We start from the raw sequence: 17,642 nt of genomic DNA on the forward strand, positions 1-17,642 counted from the left end.
CTATCCATATCTCTCGTATTAGCTGGTACATCTGTTGTGTCAAATTCCTTCCTCCTTGCTTGAGTAGTTCTGCCGGTATTTTATCTATTCCCGGTGCTTTATGGCTTTTTTGTATGTGGATTGCCGTTTGGACCTCCTCTAGCGTTGGGGGTCTAGTTAATTCATTTTCTTCTCCATCTTTCCCCAGTTCTTGTTGTTGTACCTCCTGTCGTGCCTGCTGCTGCCCCTGTTGTTGTAATGGTAGTTGTGTCCCTTTGTTTAGTAATTCCTTAAAATATGTCATCCAGGTTCTCTTAATTTCGTCCATATCGCTAATGATTTCACCTTTCTTATTTTTGCAGAGGCTAGTCCTCGGTTTGTATCCTTGTCTTAGATGTTTGATTAATTGGTATGCGCTACGTGTTTCGTTTTCCTTAAACTCTCTCTCTATGTTTAGTATCCGTTGGTTTTCATACTTTCTCTTTTTCTGCCTGCACAGTTTATCTGCTCTTCGTCTTTTGTTCTCATGTTCTGTTTTTCTCTCTCTCGTACGTCTGAGTATGTAATTCTTATGCGCTTCATTTCTTTCCTGTATAGCTTGTTTGCATTCTTCATCGAACCATGTTTCTTCTCTCCGTTGTGTCTTTGTTCCTAAGACTTCTTTCGCTGTGTTGAGTATGATACTGCTTATTGTGTTCCATTGGTTTTCTATTGTAGAGTCTGCTCTGTTTTCTTCTAGTAATTTTTCATCCACTGTTCTCTCAAATCTTTCTTGTACCTCAGAGACTTTTAGGTTGTCTAAGTTTAGTTTTTCTTGTTTTGTATATTTTTCCTTTACCTGTCGACTGATTTTGCTATACTATACTGTAATAAGTCTGACACTTATTACAGTATTTTCAAAATAATATTCTGCAAAATATGTATAAAAATCAGTTATGCAAATTTAAGTTAAATAGCTCTTATTTTTAGTTACCTTTCTTGTCTGGTACCTGCCCAGGTGTCACTCAGCAAGTTTCATAAATACGCAGGTATTCAAAGCACACCAGACGCTACTCAGACTCTAAGGTTTCATCTGTGTGAACATAAGTTATGTCTGATCGCTCTGGGATCTTGGACTATTGTGTTTGTATCTTTTTGTTACGTTTTTTTTATTAATTCGAATTAAAATTGTGGATTACGTCGTTTATTGACGAAAATTATGTTTGTAGATTCTGTACTTATATCCTTTCATAATTTTAATTATTTTATGCTTATAGTTTTTTCTGTTTTTTAATATATACGTTTGTTGGTCATACATGATCAATTTCTTTTTTAATAATTACTCTTATTTATATTAGTTTTATGTACATTTTGAACTTAAGCACTATCTTCATCTCATATAAAAAGATATTTAGATTAAGAAATCGTTTTAAATATTATAAACACTACGCATATATCAACTATGATGTAACATCAAAAATTAACCCACCAAAATTTTTTCTGGAATCAGTATCAAATGGAGAAGAAGTAGTATTCAGGATGACTCTTTAAAATCTAGACGTTTAAAAGAAACTTGTTTTTATTAATATCTAAAAATTTAGGATGAGGTGATCTTAGACATGTTCAATTAATCTAAAACATTTAGATATTTGGTGAAAAATAATTCTAACTTAATTTTATCTGACTCATTCATATTAAGAATTCAGACATACATTATACATTTTAAAGTAGATGACTTTAAAATGATATTGTCAATAATTTTGAGCTGCGTTCCTGGATCGACTATATTGGAAAATAGTTCACTCTCATGAAAGTAAAATTCTTCTGTTAGTAATCCTATAGTAAATCATAGAATAATAAGACCCTCCCACAATAATAAATGTAAGCTCAAGATCGTAGAAGATGAAGGGCGATAGTGGATGTAGCAAAGGCTGTGATCTCACAGAACGTGGAAAGGCGCTATTCGCTCATTCACGTCGACAAAAAAAAACAGAAAATAGATATTAGTGAAATAAAAATGCAACACTTGTCTTTTTCTATTTCGTATTTTCTATTTCTCTTCGCCGATAAGGATCGCCGCTCCACCGCTTCCGCTGTTCTGTCAGATCGCAGCTTAAGACTCAGACAAGAAGGAAACCGGTGTTCTACAGTTCACGAAAAAACTGTAAGTTTCAAACATCATAAAAATTTCGAATCTTAAATATTTTGAGCATCTTCTAAGAAATGTCGATATGGTATAAGAAGATTCAATAGGGTTTAAAAATCCTTGGTAGTGTATCAGAATCACAATTAACGTTTGGTTGAGATCAGCTGTTAACAAGATTATATGACATAAGTAGTTAGCCAATATACATACAAGATGGGCTGTAAAAATGAAGAAGAAAGAAAATCTTAAATATTATAGTGTTATAATATCGGGCAGTATTTTGAACATAATTTTTTTTTTTTTGGATAACTTAAAATATATTGTCTACATATATTTTAAAGATTGATATTTTATGAGTCTAGAAACTAGAGTATTAATTTTATGTTTCTTCTTCTAAATATTTACTTTTGATTCATAGATTCATTGTATTGAACGTAAAAACGTTACATCCTAAATTAATTTAATGATTAAACTTTGTATTAATCAGATTTTTAATCAGCTTTAATCTTTAATTAAGTAATGAGAAACTGAGAATAGATTTGATTATATTTCTATACAAATTGTCGAAACTACTATCAATAAACACTTTCGATGTCATACTTAAAAACATTTTTTATGAATATAATTCCACTATATCAAATTTGTATGAAAACTTCCGAATCCACTTGTAGGTATATGGTCGGCTTTCGGTAATACAAATTTTCATCGAAAATCCAATGTTCGGAACAAAATTTTAAATGAAAACCAATAGCTTAAAGTTTGTCTAAAAAATTTATAAAGGATAAACAAATAAAAATGAGATTTTTCTTAGTTGTTTATACATTAATGTAAATATAACTAAATAGACTTGATTTAACTATGATGTTTTAATTGTAAATAGCTTGGAACAAAAAATTGCTTCCTGATTTAAATGTTGTTACAAAGGATATAAAAATATTTTCGATTCTTCAAATATTTTGGAATGCTAGCCCTACTTTTGATCGAATTTTCGTCCATTTCGTCCTAAAATAAAAAATATTTTTTGTTAGTGTGGATCTTAAAAACACTCTAACATGTATTTTACAATATATGTTGGTAATAAGTAGGCTATTGACCTGGTAGATTATGTCCAAAAAAAGAGGGCTAAAACGAACTACAACGCTAAAGGGAAATTATTATTTAATATGGTCAATGGACTCTCAAATATGAAAAAACCGCGGAGTGCTTTCATTTAACACCTTCAGCGCCACGCTAGTTCACAAAATTTTCATTCTGGGCCAAAATGTTTTTTTGAATTATTAGAGTTTTTATATTATTTTAGGGTGACTGAATTTTTTTATTTATTTGCAGTTTATTTTTATATTTTTCAAGTGTGTATCATTTTCGATACACTGGCCTAGCATAAAGTTTTTAGCAGACTTTCGCGCAAGGCCCATGTGTATCAAAAAAGAAACACACCTTGTCAAACAATAGTGATAGAAAGTAAAAAACAATTCTACGATCAAAATAGTGTTATTGTGTACGTGTAAAGTACTTTAGTTGTGCTTTACTGATTTAGTAGACATTGATTAAGATGTATTTCTCAAGTGACGACTTTGACAATGATCCAGACTTTGAACCTGGTTTAGATTCAAGCAATGATAGCAACACCGATGACAGTGATCAATGGAATCAGCCGTCAACTTCCAGAAAGCGACACCATTCTTCTCCAGAACCTACTCGGGATGGACAAAATTTTTAACAGCACGATAAAGGTAATCAGATATATTCAGAAACTGAATGGGTAAAACAAAAGATACAAAATATGTCTTGGTACATGCCCACGCACGATGATCCTACGGCTATTGAAGTTACAGTACCGTGGTCCGGTATGAAAGAAATTTATGCAGGAATTCTAGCAGATGCTAACCCCATAGATTGCTTTAAATTATTTGTAACTCCTGACATTATAACGAAGATACTGGAACAGATCAACTTGTATGCAACGCAATATCCTTTGTGCACAGATATTTCTGATCAATCACGACTACATGGGTGGCAACCAGTTTAACAGGTTTCACAGAGATGAGTTTAGCATTTGTATACATCGTTTCCTGGAAGCAATTCTATTTTATATAGGGTAAGTGCCCTAGTATTTGGCACACGCCCAGTTATTGGCACTTCGAATATTTTTGCTGTTTTATAAGAAAAAAAGGAATCCGTAAATACTAATAATTATTACGCTATTTGATAAATAGCGCATTCTTGTTTGTGGGTAATGTAGGTATTGGTTCTGTATTTGCATATGGCTGCAGACGTTGGCTTGCGGTTGTTGACACCATCGTACAAGGTAAGTTTATTAACAATTTTCCAGGCAAACCCTTCAACATAGACTGAGTGACCAATTCAAAAAAATTGTCCATGGGCGTGCAATGTACTTAACAAAACACGAGGAAGATGTGTTAGAGGAGTGGATTAGTGACTGCCACAGAAAAGGTTTCCCCAGAAGAAGGGACGATATTCAGTCTTTAGTGAAAACTTTCTTTCTTTGACGCCGAACCACGTAAGACATTCATGTACAACCAAACTGGAAGACACTGATATGTAGCCTTCTTTAAGCGTCATCCAAAGTTAACCCTGAGAAATCTAGAAGAGGTAACTAAAGCAAGCTTCTGCGTTTCTGAGAAAGACATAAAAAACTGGTTTTCCAATATCGAAAATTATTTAAAGGAGAAAAATTATTTTCATATATTTCAAGATCCAAAAAGAGTGTTTAACGGGGACGAAAATTGTTTCCTCTTTTTTTTCTAAGGAGGATAAAGTTGTTGCTCCTCGCGGTGCTAAAAATGTTTACCAGATGGATTAAAAAACAGCAAAGGCCAATATTACTGTGATGTTCACCTTCTCAGCTGCTAGCCCAGTAACTCCTCGGATGATCATTTATTCCAATAAGAAGCTTCCCGCTGCTGTTGGTAAAATTGTTCCTAATGCGTGAAGAATACGAACAAGCGACAATGACTGGACGAAATCTGAATTATTTGTAGACTATATTTCAAATATACTCCATCCCCATCTTTGCAAAAACAAAATACAGTTTTCCGTCATTCTTTTTGTGGAAGGTCACAAAACTCACATGAGCTATGAACTATGTACCCTTTGTACGAGGCTTCAAATAATACTCGTTGCATTATATCCAAATGCTACCAGAATCCTTTAACCAGCAGATGTTAGCTGCTTTAAACCTCTGGAAAATGCCTGGAAACGTTCAATTCTGAAATGGTAAAGAAATAATCCCTTCATTGGATTGGCCAAAACTTATTTTGCACCAATATTAGAATATTCCCTAAGGTCACTTATGAGTTCTTTAATTTGTAACAGTTTTAAAGCTTGCGGATTGTATCCCTGGAATATCGAATCTATTGAGTTTTCAAAATGTATTGGAAAGAAGACAACAGGACCAAATATAGCTGTTGGAAATGGGAATGGAAAGGACAGTTGCGAAATGACATATAATGACAAAAATAGAAATCATACGAGTTCTATCTGGCGAAACCGGATTCAAATTTTTACCACTGTGCCTTCTAAAACTTGCAAAGCAAACAGCTTGATAATTATGACATATAATGACTTTATTTCCACTGTTGGGCAAGAAAAATTAAACCAAAGACAGTACAGGGAAAACTGGGGAAAGGTGATAAAAGTGAAGATTTACAGTTGCTTGTAATAATATTTTTAAGATTTACAAAAGGGGAAGCTGCTGAATCATGTAGTTTTAGTGCAAATGATTCCCTTGTTACTGTGCTGTTTGATGATGAAGAGTGTGAGTCACATCAAAATGAAGAGAGGCGTTTTAAAAAGTTTAATATGCCTGTACCGTATTTCACCCAAGAAAGTATTGAAAATATGGAAATAGTTTTCGAGATAGTGTACTTATCCAAGAGCAATCTGAAATCATAAGCCACACTATAACGAAACCAAATTCCGAAGACAACCAACTTGGTACGATTTTAGAAAACTTAGAATTTCAACAAAACATAGAAAATCAACAAAATATTGATCAAGAACATGTAGGAGGCAAAAAAAGTCAAGAAAGAAAGTGCCACATTCAAGCGTACTCAGTGTACAACGAAAAAATGCCATACGTAATAACATCTAGTGAAAAAAAAACATAAAGAAAAGAAAGAAGCTAAGCTACAGAAAGAGATAAAATAATATCAAAACAGGAAAAAGCGTGAAATGAACAAAATGATCAAAGTAATAAATATGCCAGAAAAACCAAAACAACCTAGCGGAGTTCTCCAAGTTCAAGTAATCTAAGCAACGAGGGGATGTGCACAATCCTAATGCACCTCCCTAATGATAATACCATTCATAATAAGGGATTGTGTTTTATATGTACAAAAAATGCAAGAGTAACAAATTTTGGAATTAAGTGCCAGAAATATATGAGAATGTACCATTTCAAATGCCTGCCGAAAAAAGATTTATACACACCTCATTATTTATGCAAAGTGTGCCAAAGAAATGCGTAGATCTTTTTTGTTCATACGATACAGATTTTTATTTTCAATGAAATTTTGTTCATTCAGTTAAGGTTTTTATTTCAAAACATTTCAGCTTAAGTTATAGTTTTTTTATTTATTAAATGTAAACATTTATTTAAAATGATTTGAGCTCTTATTGTTTCATTCCATTACTATGAAAGTGATGCTATTAACTACAGCAAGAGGTGTGACAATTACTGCAGGTAGGTGCCAATGACGACAACCATGTTAATGCCAATAACTGCAGGCAACGTGCCAATAACTAGTACTTGCTCTGTTTTTAATGTAAATTAATTTCGTTTAAATATACTAACGTTATTAGTTATTATTAAAAACAGTTGTGTGTGATAAGAAAGGTAGGACATCACACAGCCCAGAATAAAAGTTCCTGAAATTGTGATTCCTTTCTTGTGGAACTCGGAAATATTTTTCTCGGGACATTTCTTAAAGTGGCAATAACTGGGTGCGTTACCCTATCTTCTCTACTTGCACTAGCATTTACTTAAATCAGGTCTGAAATATGCCGAAATGATTCCCTAACAGCGCACTTCGTATTCGCAAAAAAATAAATATTGTCAATAAATGTATATTTTACAAACGGAAGAACAAATATAAATAAAGATGATACTAACATTATATTGGTAAGCGATCGCAGGCACAAGCTGCTCCACCATCACCTTTGGCGCACATGCGCGTACACCAGGCATACCAATCGACTCCAGCATAAGTATTCATTCGTAAACTTTGCTGACTAAATATTGTAGATCCAGATTCAGATGATGAATATACTTCTTTGTAGATGTTACATTTTTGGCAACCAGAAATTCTGTAGTTGTATTTTATGCAAAATTGACTGCAAACTGAAAATAATAATTAGTGTTAATTAAACTTTTGTAACAAAATACTTAAGGGTATATATAATAAATATTTTATTGAAGAAGAGTTTTGCTTTAGTGTTTTGTTTTAACATAGATCCATTTTATAGCATAATTTTATTTTTTATATATAAGTACAAAAAAATAATATATATATATATATATATATATATATATATATATATATTATATAAGTTTTTTAGTTACAGTCTAAGTATTATGATTATAATGTAGAATTATGATGATTATTTTAATTGAGAAGGAAGACCTGAACATCATCGAAGTATACGACCCAAAAAATAACAAGGGAAACATTTTATGACGAAGTACGAAGTAGTTGATCAATTCAAAGGGAAGGTGATAATACTGGGGGATTTTAACGCTCGACTAGGCAACCAAATAATACCCGAAATTAAGCAAAAACATAACAAGAATGTTTGATATGAAAATAGAGAACTAATGATAAACTTCTGCATAAATAACGAGCTTAGAGTAAACAATACATTTTTTGACCATAAACACCAACCCAAATATACATTCAATAACACCCGAGGACAAAGATGTATGATATATTATATCATAAGCAACACAAATATACATAAATCAACAATAATCGACGTAAGATGACCCAACTCAGCAGATGTAGGTAACGACCATAGCCTATTTTGTAAAATAATAATTATCATGAAATACTTCACACCCCAGAAAGTTGCACCAACACAAACACAAATTAGACGAAGATAACACGAGATAATCCAAAGACTAAATACGGAATCCACGGAATGCTTGAACAGAAAAGGATATCAAAGAAGATTGTTGAGAATAAAATATTAATAAACGATATTATCTAGCAAAGCTGGGAAAAGCTCAACTAACATAATTAACGCACCAACACAATCACTTGGAGAGAGGAAAGTAAAGATAACTAACATATCAAAAAAGAAAACCGCTTGGTTTAAACTTAAAAACACGACTTGCACGGAACTCAAAAACATATATGGAGTATTATCAGAGGATAAAAAGAGATGAACGAACTAATAAAAACTAAACACAATCACACGAAAAAACATTGACCGACTACTTTCCACCCCTATTTGCTAAAGATGATGATAATAAACCACCAACACCATAAGTAATAAACGAAGAAATAAATATTGAGGCGGAAGAGATAAAGAAAGAGAGGACAAAATACAGAACGAACTTCTAAAGTACGGAGTACCAGATCTGATCAAACAACTATTAACACTAATCCAAAAAATTAGGAAACAAAACAGCATACCACAAGAATGGAGATCATGCATCCTAATACCTCTCCCCAAAAACAAAAAGGAAGACTAATTGGACCTGAAAAATTGCACAGGAATTAATTTATTAAACACAACACTAACATCTTCAAACTAAATGCAAGGTATAACCTTAAGGTACTTCAGATATCACTGTGCTCTTACGACTACCCACTCGGATAAAGAAGTTGATGAATTTTATGAGGAACTAGAAGGTCACATCATTTACAAAACCATTAAGTTTTTTGCTTCTACACTTCATAAGTAACCTTTATAAAACCTTTCAAGGTTCATAAACCTTGCGTTTTTCCCTACTCTGTATCAAGAGTAAGAAAGAACTTTAAAACAAATGTTTTTTTAGCCTACCTCTGGGAGTCAAGCAAAAGTCGAGGGAAGAATGTTTGATTTTGTGTTTTTTGGATGTTTTCTTAAGAAGAATTTTTAAGTTAATACCTTTTTTTTTAAGATTTTTTTTTGATGTGGCTGTTCCCCAGAGGCCCAGATCTGGCCTTGTTATTCCCGGACAATTTGAGAAATCAGCGGGAAGTATCTTCCTCCTTCAGAATATAAAATATCGTAAACCTGTATTAAGTTTATTTATTAGTTTTAATTTTTTTATAATATTTTTTTTTGAACTTTTTTTGAAATGTCACATTTTTTAGGTCTTAGTATGCATTTAAAGAGGACGCAAAATTTTTTTTGATATATTGGGAGGGTAAGTATGAGCATAAGTTCAAGTTTGAGGGATCGCCACCCCTGTCTCCCGGCCTCTATCTTGAAAAAGTGTGCAAATATTGTGTGCAAATGATCTCGCGCTGTATCCAGTAAACTAGCAACCCAACAGAAAATTATATTAGATATTATTGGTCATTATCATCATCATTGGTGCTAAATCCCTATAAAAGAGCCTCAACCTTCCCAAGTCTATTACGCCAGTCAGTTCTATCCATTGCCAACTGTTGCCAGTTTGCTGTGCCTAATTGTATACAATTGTTATATACACCATCCCCCTATCTGAGTTTTGGCCTACCCCTACTTCTACTTCCCACATGTTGTGACATAAGGATTCTTCTAAGAGGGTTGTTCTGCTATGATCTTGCCAGATGTCCTGCCCATCTTAGTCTCCCTATTTTTATAAAAAATACTACGTTTTTACCACCAAATATATGTTTATATCTGTGATATATCTCGTAGTTGTACCTCCTTCTCCAAACACCATTTTCACAGATGCCACCGAAGATTCTTCTCAGGATCCTTCGTTCAAATATAAGCAGGAGATTTTCATCTGCCTTGGAAATGGTCCATGTCTCCGACCCATATGTCAACACTGGTTGTATAAGGGTTTTGTATGTGGTTATTTTTGTTTTTTGGCTTAAGTTTCTGCTTCTCATATGTCTACTCAGTCCAAAATAGCATTTGTTTGCTAGGATTATTCTTCGCTTGATTTCTTTCGTCATGACGTTCTCCTTGGTGATCAGGGAGCCTAAGTATGTGAATTTGTCCACCACTTCAAAGGTAGAGTTATCAACCATGAATTGGTGGCCGATGTTTCTGGCTCTATTGTTGGGTGTTGATGCCATTATCTTAGTGTTCTTCTCATTTACTTGCAGGCCCATATTTTTTGAGGCATTTGATAAGGTGGTATACATTTCTTCTAGCTTGCGTGTTGTGCGGACAACTAGGTCAACATCATCTGCATATGCCAAAATTTGGGATGATTTATTAAAAATGTTTCCTCTGTTGTATATTTGGGCATCTCTGACCGCCTTTTCCAGAGCTATGTTGAAAAGGAGACACGCCAGCGCATCTCCCTGTCGCAGCCCAACATGTGTTTCAAATGCCTGTGATTGTTCGCTCTGTATTTCGACTTTGCAAACAACTTTACGCATTGTAGCCTTAACCAATCTTATCAGTTTATCGGGGATGTGGAATTCATCCATGGCTTCATACAATTTATTTCTTACGACACTATCATAGGCCGATTTAAAATCTACGAAAAGATGGTATGTGTCGATATTAAATTCATTGGTTTTTTCCAGTATTTGCCTTAGCACAAAGATCTGGTCTGTTATTGATCGACCAGGCCTAAAACCACTTTAATATTCGCCAAGAAGCTCCTCTGAATATGCACTCAGGCGACCATATAAAATACTCGAAAATATTTTGTATGCTGTATTAAGGAGGGTTCTTCCGCTATAGTTTCTACATTCCAATTGATCACCCTTTTTGTGTAGTGGTTAAACGATCTCAATATACCACTCTTCTGGGATTGTTTGATTTTCCTTTTTTAATGCCTCAAGTTCTTCCAATATTCTATTTTCATCGCTAGTTCGCTTTTTTCTCCGATGGATGTACTTCTCTTCTCTTCTGAGATCTTTATATTTTTGTTCTTTTTCTCGGGTTCTTCTTTGCTGTATCGGTTTATATGCATTGTTCTTTCTATTATTGGTAGCGAATTAAATTGTGTATAACTTTTTTTTATTACTTTTTGCCGTAAAATAAATAATAAAAAGTTCCAAAAACTAAAATTTTTGGAACAAATTTTCTTTTGGGCCTATGACTTTTTCTGGTACTTCTGCAATAAAATTATATAAAAGCAATATTATCAGAATTTCAAAGAAATTTCAAACGAAAATTTATGTAATATATTTATTGTAAAATGACAAGAAAAAAAGTTATAAGGTCAAAAACTTATAAGGACAAAAAATTTTTAGTTATTTTTGTTTATAACTTTTTTATTTTACATTTTACGATTAAAAGTAATAGAAATAAAGTTATAGACAATTTAATTTGCTACAAACAATATCTGATATAATTTTCTATAGGATTGCTAATTTACGGAGATACAGCCTAAAAACTCTTTGTCCGCCTTTTTCCAAGCTAGCGGCAAGGGGACAAAAAAAAACAAAATTTCGTACTCTCAAAATTTTAATCTTAATGTAACTTTTCAATGGACTAAATATAACTTTTTACTACTAAATATTTTATGTCATATGTCACACAAATAAAAATTTGTCATTGTTAATCTGTCAAACAAACAACAACTTTTAGTTTTCTTGAAAAATATGCAATTATCTATTTTTGTCTAAATGGTAATAACATTATCTAGATCAGGCAACCAGATACCTAGACTATTATTTGATGATCTGGAACTAGAAGGTGTGGACATCTTCGACTACTTGGGTTCGCTGCTGACCAAAGACAACAATGTCAGCGAAGTAATTAAAAGAAGAATAGTGCTTACCGATCAGTGCTATTATGGCTTGAGGAAACAGATGGCCCAAAACTACCCAGAAAAATTACAGTTACCATATATAAAACACTAATAAAGCCAGTGTTAACATACGGATCAGAAGCGGGGTCCCTTACGCAGAACGACCAAGAATTGCTTAAACGTTTCGAGAGAAAAAATTTAAGGAAAATATATGGAGGAGTCCAAGAACAGGGCTTGTGGCGTAGGCGCTACAACTTTGAGTTATACAGAAGTTTTGGGGAACCTGACGTTGTAAAATGTATTAAATTAGCACGCCTCCGATATATAGGACATGACATTAGGAGAGATGAAGATGCAACGATCAGAAAAATTTTCTACCGAAGAGAATCAGTAAGAAGACGAGTCAGAGGAAGACCAAAACTTAGTTATCAAGATAACATAGAGGATAATCTAAAATTCATCGGAGTTAAAGCATGGAGAAGAGTTGCCAGAGACAGGGGCGAATGGAAGATCGTTCTGAAGAAGGCTTCGGCTCATAACGAGCTGTAATTCCACTGATGATAATGTAATAACATTATACATGTCATCACAACTCAGAGGTAATGACTTCTAGAGTTGGCAAATTGTTACTTCCTAAGTGATACTGTATTTTTATTCTTATATATAATACGTGTATATGTATTGTGATTACAATCACTTATATTATTAATATAAGAACAGTTTTCTACATTAATTATCAATATGACGAGGGCTAAAAACCATAGGGTTCCAAGGGACAATTTGTACAAAATTTGTTTTTAACAGAAATCTATTGTTCTTTGAATTCTGCGTAGAATGGTATTGAAAGTTCTGCCATTTGTTGACAGATAGCGCCACAGTCAACAGTGAAATATAGTTCCAATTGCACGAAATGCTTTAAGGTTAGAACCATATGGTTCCATGTACTACAGTGAGAGTATTGATGAAAGATAAATGTCAGTTTTATCAGTTAAAATTATCATTTTCTTGTTTTGCAATATCCTCTGTGTCCGAAAATAAACCTTGGGCGGATTATTGTAGCTACAACTCTGAATATCTATAAAGTATGAAACAATTTTAATACATCCTTTATAGGGTGGCAGGTACACGTTTATGCGAACTGTTATAACAAATAAAACAAAACTTATAAACAAAAATATATTATTAAAGTAGATTTCTTACTGTCTTGACTGACAAATAATTTTTAGGCTTTATTTCGAAACTGGAGAGTCCTCTACAGCTTAAGATGGAAGTGTAGCAAGTCCAAGGAGTCAATAACATTTAAAGTATTCTTGGTCCAAACAATCAAGTTGTTACCTTAAGAACATAACACAAATTAAATCGTATGTATAACTATCCTTTACACAAACACATTTTATAGTAATAATGCCAGTTGTTGCTTAGTAGACTACAGTTCCACCTCAAGTTCCGAATCAGAATCTGAAAAAAACCCCAATGAAGGAGGTAAATAGGACTCGATAACGAAAGCGAAATCCCCAAAAGTAGAAAAAAACACAACGGAAGGAGAATTATCAACAAGGAAAAAGCTACATCAGTGCTAAAGGTATAGCTAGGCTTACTAAAGTAATTAATACACGTACAGATTGTAACCAAAGTTGTCGTTTCCGATGTAATAAAAAATTTAACCCCGAAGAAAGATTGGAGACAAAAAACAGGTATTACTCATTGGACCAAAATGAAAAGTATGCATTTTTATTAAATGTGACAAAGAGAATTTTAGTTCAGAGAAAACGCAGTACTAAATTACTAAATTAAACTACAAATTTTTTTCATTTGAGTAATATTTCGAAAAATAAAATGAAAATTGAGAGTATGCAAGCCATTTTTCTTAAATACGCTTTGCATAAGCCAAAAGCTCATATACACTGTGCATTTACAGAAAAGTGTTTCAGGCACACCCTGATAAAAGAGGAAAAGGGACCAATGATCGCATTTCAAGCAAACAAAAGGAAGTAATAACACAACATATACACTCTTTTCCATATTTAGATGCACATTATTGTAGGAAAGATTCAAAAAGAAGATATCTAGACCCAACATTTAACGTTCAATAAAATGTATGATTTGTACATTGAAACGTGCAATGCAAATAATATACCTCCACAAACGCTGTCGTTTTATAGGCACATTTTTAGTTTTGGGCATAATCTAGAGTTCTTGCAACCGAAAACGGATAGGTGTGACGTCTGCGAGGACTATAGATTGGCCAAAAAAGAGAACAGGGTGCGTGCAGAAGAGAACAGATATATGACTCCCACATTACAAAGAAATTCATAATGCGCCAAGAACATGAAAATGACAAAAAAACAGAACTCAAATTGTGCCATTATATATTTTGATCTGGAAAATGTCATTAATCTACATAAATCTGAAGTCTCTGTGCTGTTTTACAAACAGAAATTAAATGTATACAATCTGACAGCTCACAGATCTGTTGATACAGAAGTTTACTGTGCAGTATGTCCAAAAACATTGTGTGGGAGATCAGGCAATAATTTGTTTAGTGCCCTAATATAAATTTTAGAGAAAGTAGTTTTAAAACATCTGGAAATAAATGAGATAATCACGTGGAGTGATAGTTGTGTTCCTCAGAACAGGAACTCTCTGATCTCAGTAGCAATCACTGACTTCCTGAGCAAAAATCATAATATTTTAATGGTAACTATGAAATACTTCATACCTAGTCATTCGTGCATACATGTTGTCGATAATATCCATTCTTGCATAGAAAAAGCTATGAAAGTTACGGATATTTGATCTCCACTAGCGCTTGTTAGACTTTTGTTAAAAGTTAACAGACGAAGCCATTCTGTGTGATTAATATGAAACCAACACACTTTAAAAATTTAAAAAAACAGCATCATTATACCAATATAATAAAATTCCTTACACTAAAGTTTATCAATTACGTCTTGTACATGTTTACTGTTCAGTATAAGCTGAAAGATCACAGCGCCGAATTTTCTACAGTCAATGTTAGTAAAGTTACCAGCAGTACTAGGAAGAAACAAAGAGTGGTTCCCATAAATAATTTCACTGCTGACTTTGTACTAGCTCCGGCCGATAACACAAACCCAAATCTCTGACTGAGAAAAAGCTTGAGCATATTGAGTATGCGTATAAATGGACGCCACTTGAAGATCAGAATTACATGAAATGTTTGATTTCTGTAACGAAACAGTTTATAAATGAAAGTTAATTTTCTACTTTGTTAATTTTCTTTTTGTTTTTAAAAATTCTTCCAACATCATTGTAGAGGCTATTATTGTTATCAGTTGTAGAAAGGCAATAAAGTCTACAATGATGACATATTTTTAAAACTTTAAATTTATTTAGGGACACGAAGTTCCAAGTACAGCGGTTACAGTGCCATAAGGTTCCAAGTATAAGTAACATTTTGAAAAAACCATGAAATTTGTATTTTGTACCACGACAGCATTGTTTTATGTATTACTGTGTTACCAAATCCTTAAACAAGAATATATAACATATCTGACAAAGTACAATATTGTCAAAACCGTTTTATTTGACAGCAAACTTTAAAATTCGTCTCCTGAAAAATTTTGTAAATATCGCTTGGAACCCTATGGTTCTCAGTCCTCGATTAGCAGGTGTTAAAACACATTTACATAAATTAAAAATAATGTTGACTGTAGATCTGCTGTAGAACTAGGATAATTTTTGTATATCCTTCTACAAGTTACATCCATAGATATTTGTCATAGATATAATTGAATTTTATCAATTAAAGTTAATAAACTTGTTATATGGTATTATTTAATTATTATTAAATAAACTTACTTTGCAAAAAGTCCACTTCTTCCGGCTTCGTACTGACGTTCACGTTATCACAAGCGCACAATGGATCCCCCAAATTATTGTTACAAAGAAAAGTACATGAGTCGCTTCGCGTGACATTTTTCTCAGTATCGTTGTCTGTCCTGGCGCCCACACGGGACTGGATAGGAAGGTCCTGCGGGAGAATGTCGGAGCAGTCATCTCCGCAGGTGCGGCCGCCCAACCCTGATAAACAGAGCTCTACGCATACACGACGTTTCTGTGAAGAGGTCAGAAAGGGTTGGAAATAGTCTCGGTCTTCTTCTAGGGCGGATCTACCCCAAACAACGCCTACCGACAGCAGGAGCATAAGCAGAAGTATTGTCCTGTGGATAAATGTGAAAGTTAGTAAATTACGGCCGTTTTATATAAAAAGTGTTTACTATTATAGTAAGTTTTCAATGCTAATATCATCAAAGTATTAATTTGGGTTTAAAATTCATTAATTATTATTTTTTACTTTTCTGGAATAATAAATTAAACTAGGTACACTGAATTTACTGGAATATGGAAATATAAAATATTACTGGAATATTAAAACATCCACCAATTATCAACAGAGCACAATCATCATAAGAGGTTATTTATGAAATAATATGATTCTTACGCTTTTTTTGATTTTTACTGAAAATTCGCTTGTCCCAGATACATAATCTATCAAAAGAAATTAGTTGTGGTGATTCAAACTGCAGGTTTTTTTATCAATATCAATTAACGTATTATACTTTAAAATGTATAAGATATGTCTGAATGGTTATGATGAATGAGGCAGATAAAATTAAATTAATAGAATATTCCATTGCTTCAAATGCTGCTTCGTGTAAACAGTTGTTTAGATGTTTGTATGTAATTGAATAATATTTTTAGCACGTAAATTTTTAAACTTTTTTCCAACCTATTTTTAAATAATTCTTGGGTCTTTTCTTCATCTAGACTTTTGATGTTATATCTTCGTTCATTTTTTATTGTTTATATCTATATGCGTTTCTCTCTCTTGTTTTTGGATTGGGAAGTGTATTCTTGAACGTAATAAATAGTGATCACTACCACATATGTCAAACTTCTCTGAATATTTACATCTTTGACTCTAATCCATGTTTTTTGTTTTGTTGCAATGTAATGTATTATTGATTTTATGATATTTTTTTCTAGAATCCACGTGTATCAATTCATGTGAGAAGTATCCTTTTAAAATTCTGGTTGCACACATCTACGAATCTTTTACCATTGATGTTCGTGGTATCTTCTTCCTATTTCCTACTATTTCACTCTCTCATTAATATTATTTCCAGCGATTGATCTATTTTTGATATTTCTTCGTCAAACTGATCGAAAATTTGTATTCGTAAACGTACATATTAACTTTAATTAATATTTTACTTATAGCTTCCCAAGTTATTATGAACTTTCTTACTCTTCTGTGAATCATCAAAGAAGTTCTCTGTTTAGCTCTGCATCCTTTTGGTACTCCACTGTATAAATGATCGTATTTCCTAAACTTTCAGAACTTGTTTCTTTTTGTTTTAGTAAAAACTGCTACGTCTATTTTGAGTTCTATTAATTCATGTAAGACTTGATTCATTAAGTTTTTTGGTAGACCTTAAAAGTTCCATGTACCAAACAATCGTGTCCTTTTTCGAAGCTTCTATTGTCTTTGTTGCTCCATTTAATTTCTAGGCATGTGATTAGGTCTTTTAACTTTTTTTTATTTTTTTACAAGTACTGGGGAGTTATTACAATGCCTTAACCCCAACTTGGAGAACGAAGAGTTGGATTTGGAGTCTACTA

The 17,642-nt window shown here is 32.9% G+C and overlaps 1 protein-coding gene across 2 annotated transcripts in view; it reads right to left on the reverse strand.

The window, feature by feature from the left end:
- Positions 1-2,951: 2,951 nt before the first annotated feature.
- Positions 2,952-17,642, reverse strand: part of LOC140441983 (uncharacterized) — a 42,965-nt gene continuing 28,274 nt past the window's right edge. For both annotated transcript variants that reach the window (XM_072533006.1, XM_072533007.1), the window contains exons 2-4: positions 15,819-16,180; positions 7,239-7,466; positions 2,952-3,106 (exon numbers count right to left, since the gene is read on the reverse strand). In XM_072533006.1, coding sequence (XP_072389107.1) covers positions 7,240-7,466; positions 15,819-16,180 — 589 coding nt within the window. In that variant the 3' untranslated portion in view covers positions 2,952-3,106; position 7,239. The remainder of the gene's footprint in view (positions 3,107-7,238; positions 7,467-15,818; positions 16,181-17,642) is intronic.

Source organism: Diabrotica undecimpunctata, chromosome 5 (assembly GCF_040954645.1).
Source record: "Diabrotica undecimpunctata isolate CICGRU chromosome 5, icDiaUnde3, whole genome shotgun sequence".
NCBI classification, from domain to species: domain Eukaryota; kingdom Metazoa; phylum Arthropoda; class Insecta; order Coleoptera; family Chrysomelidae; genus Diabrotica; species Diabrotica undecimpunctata.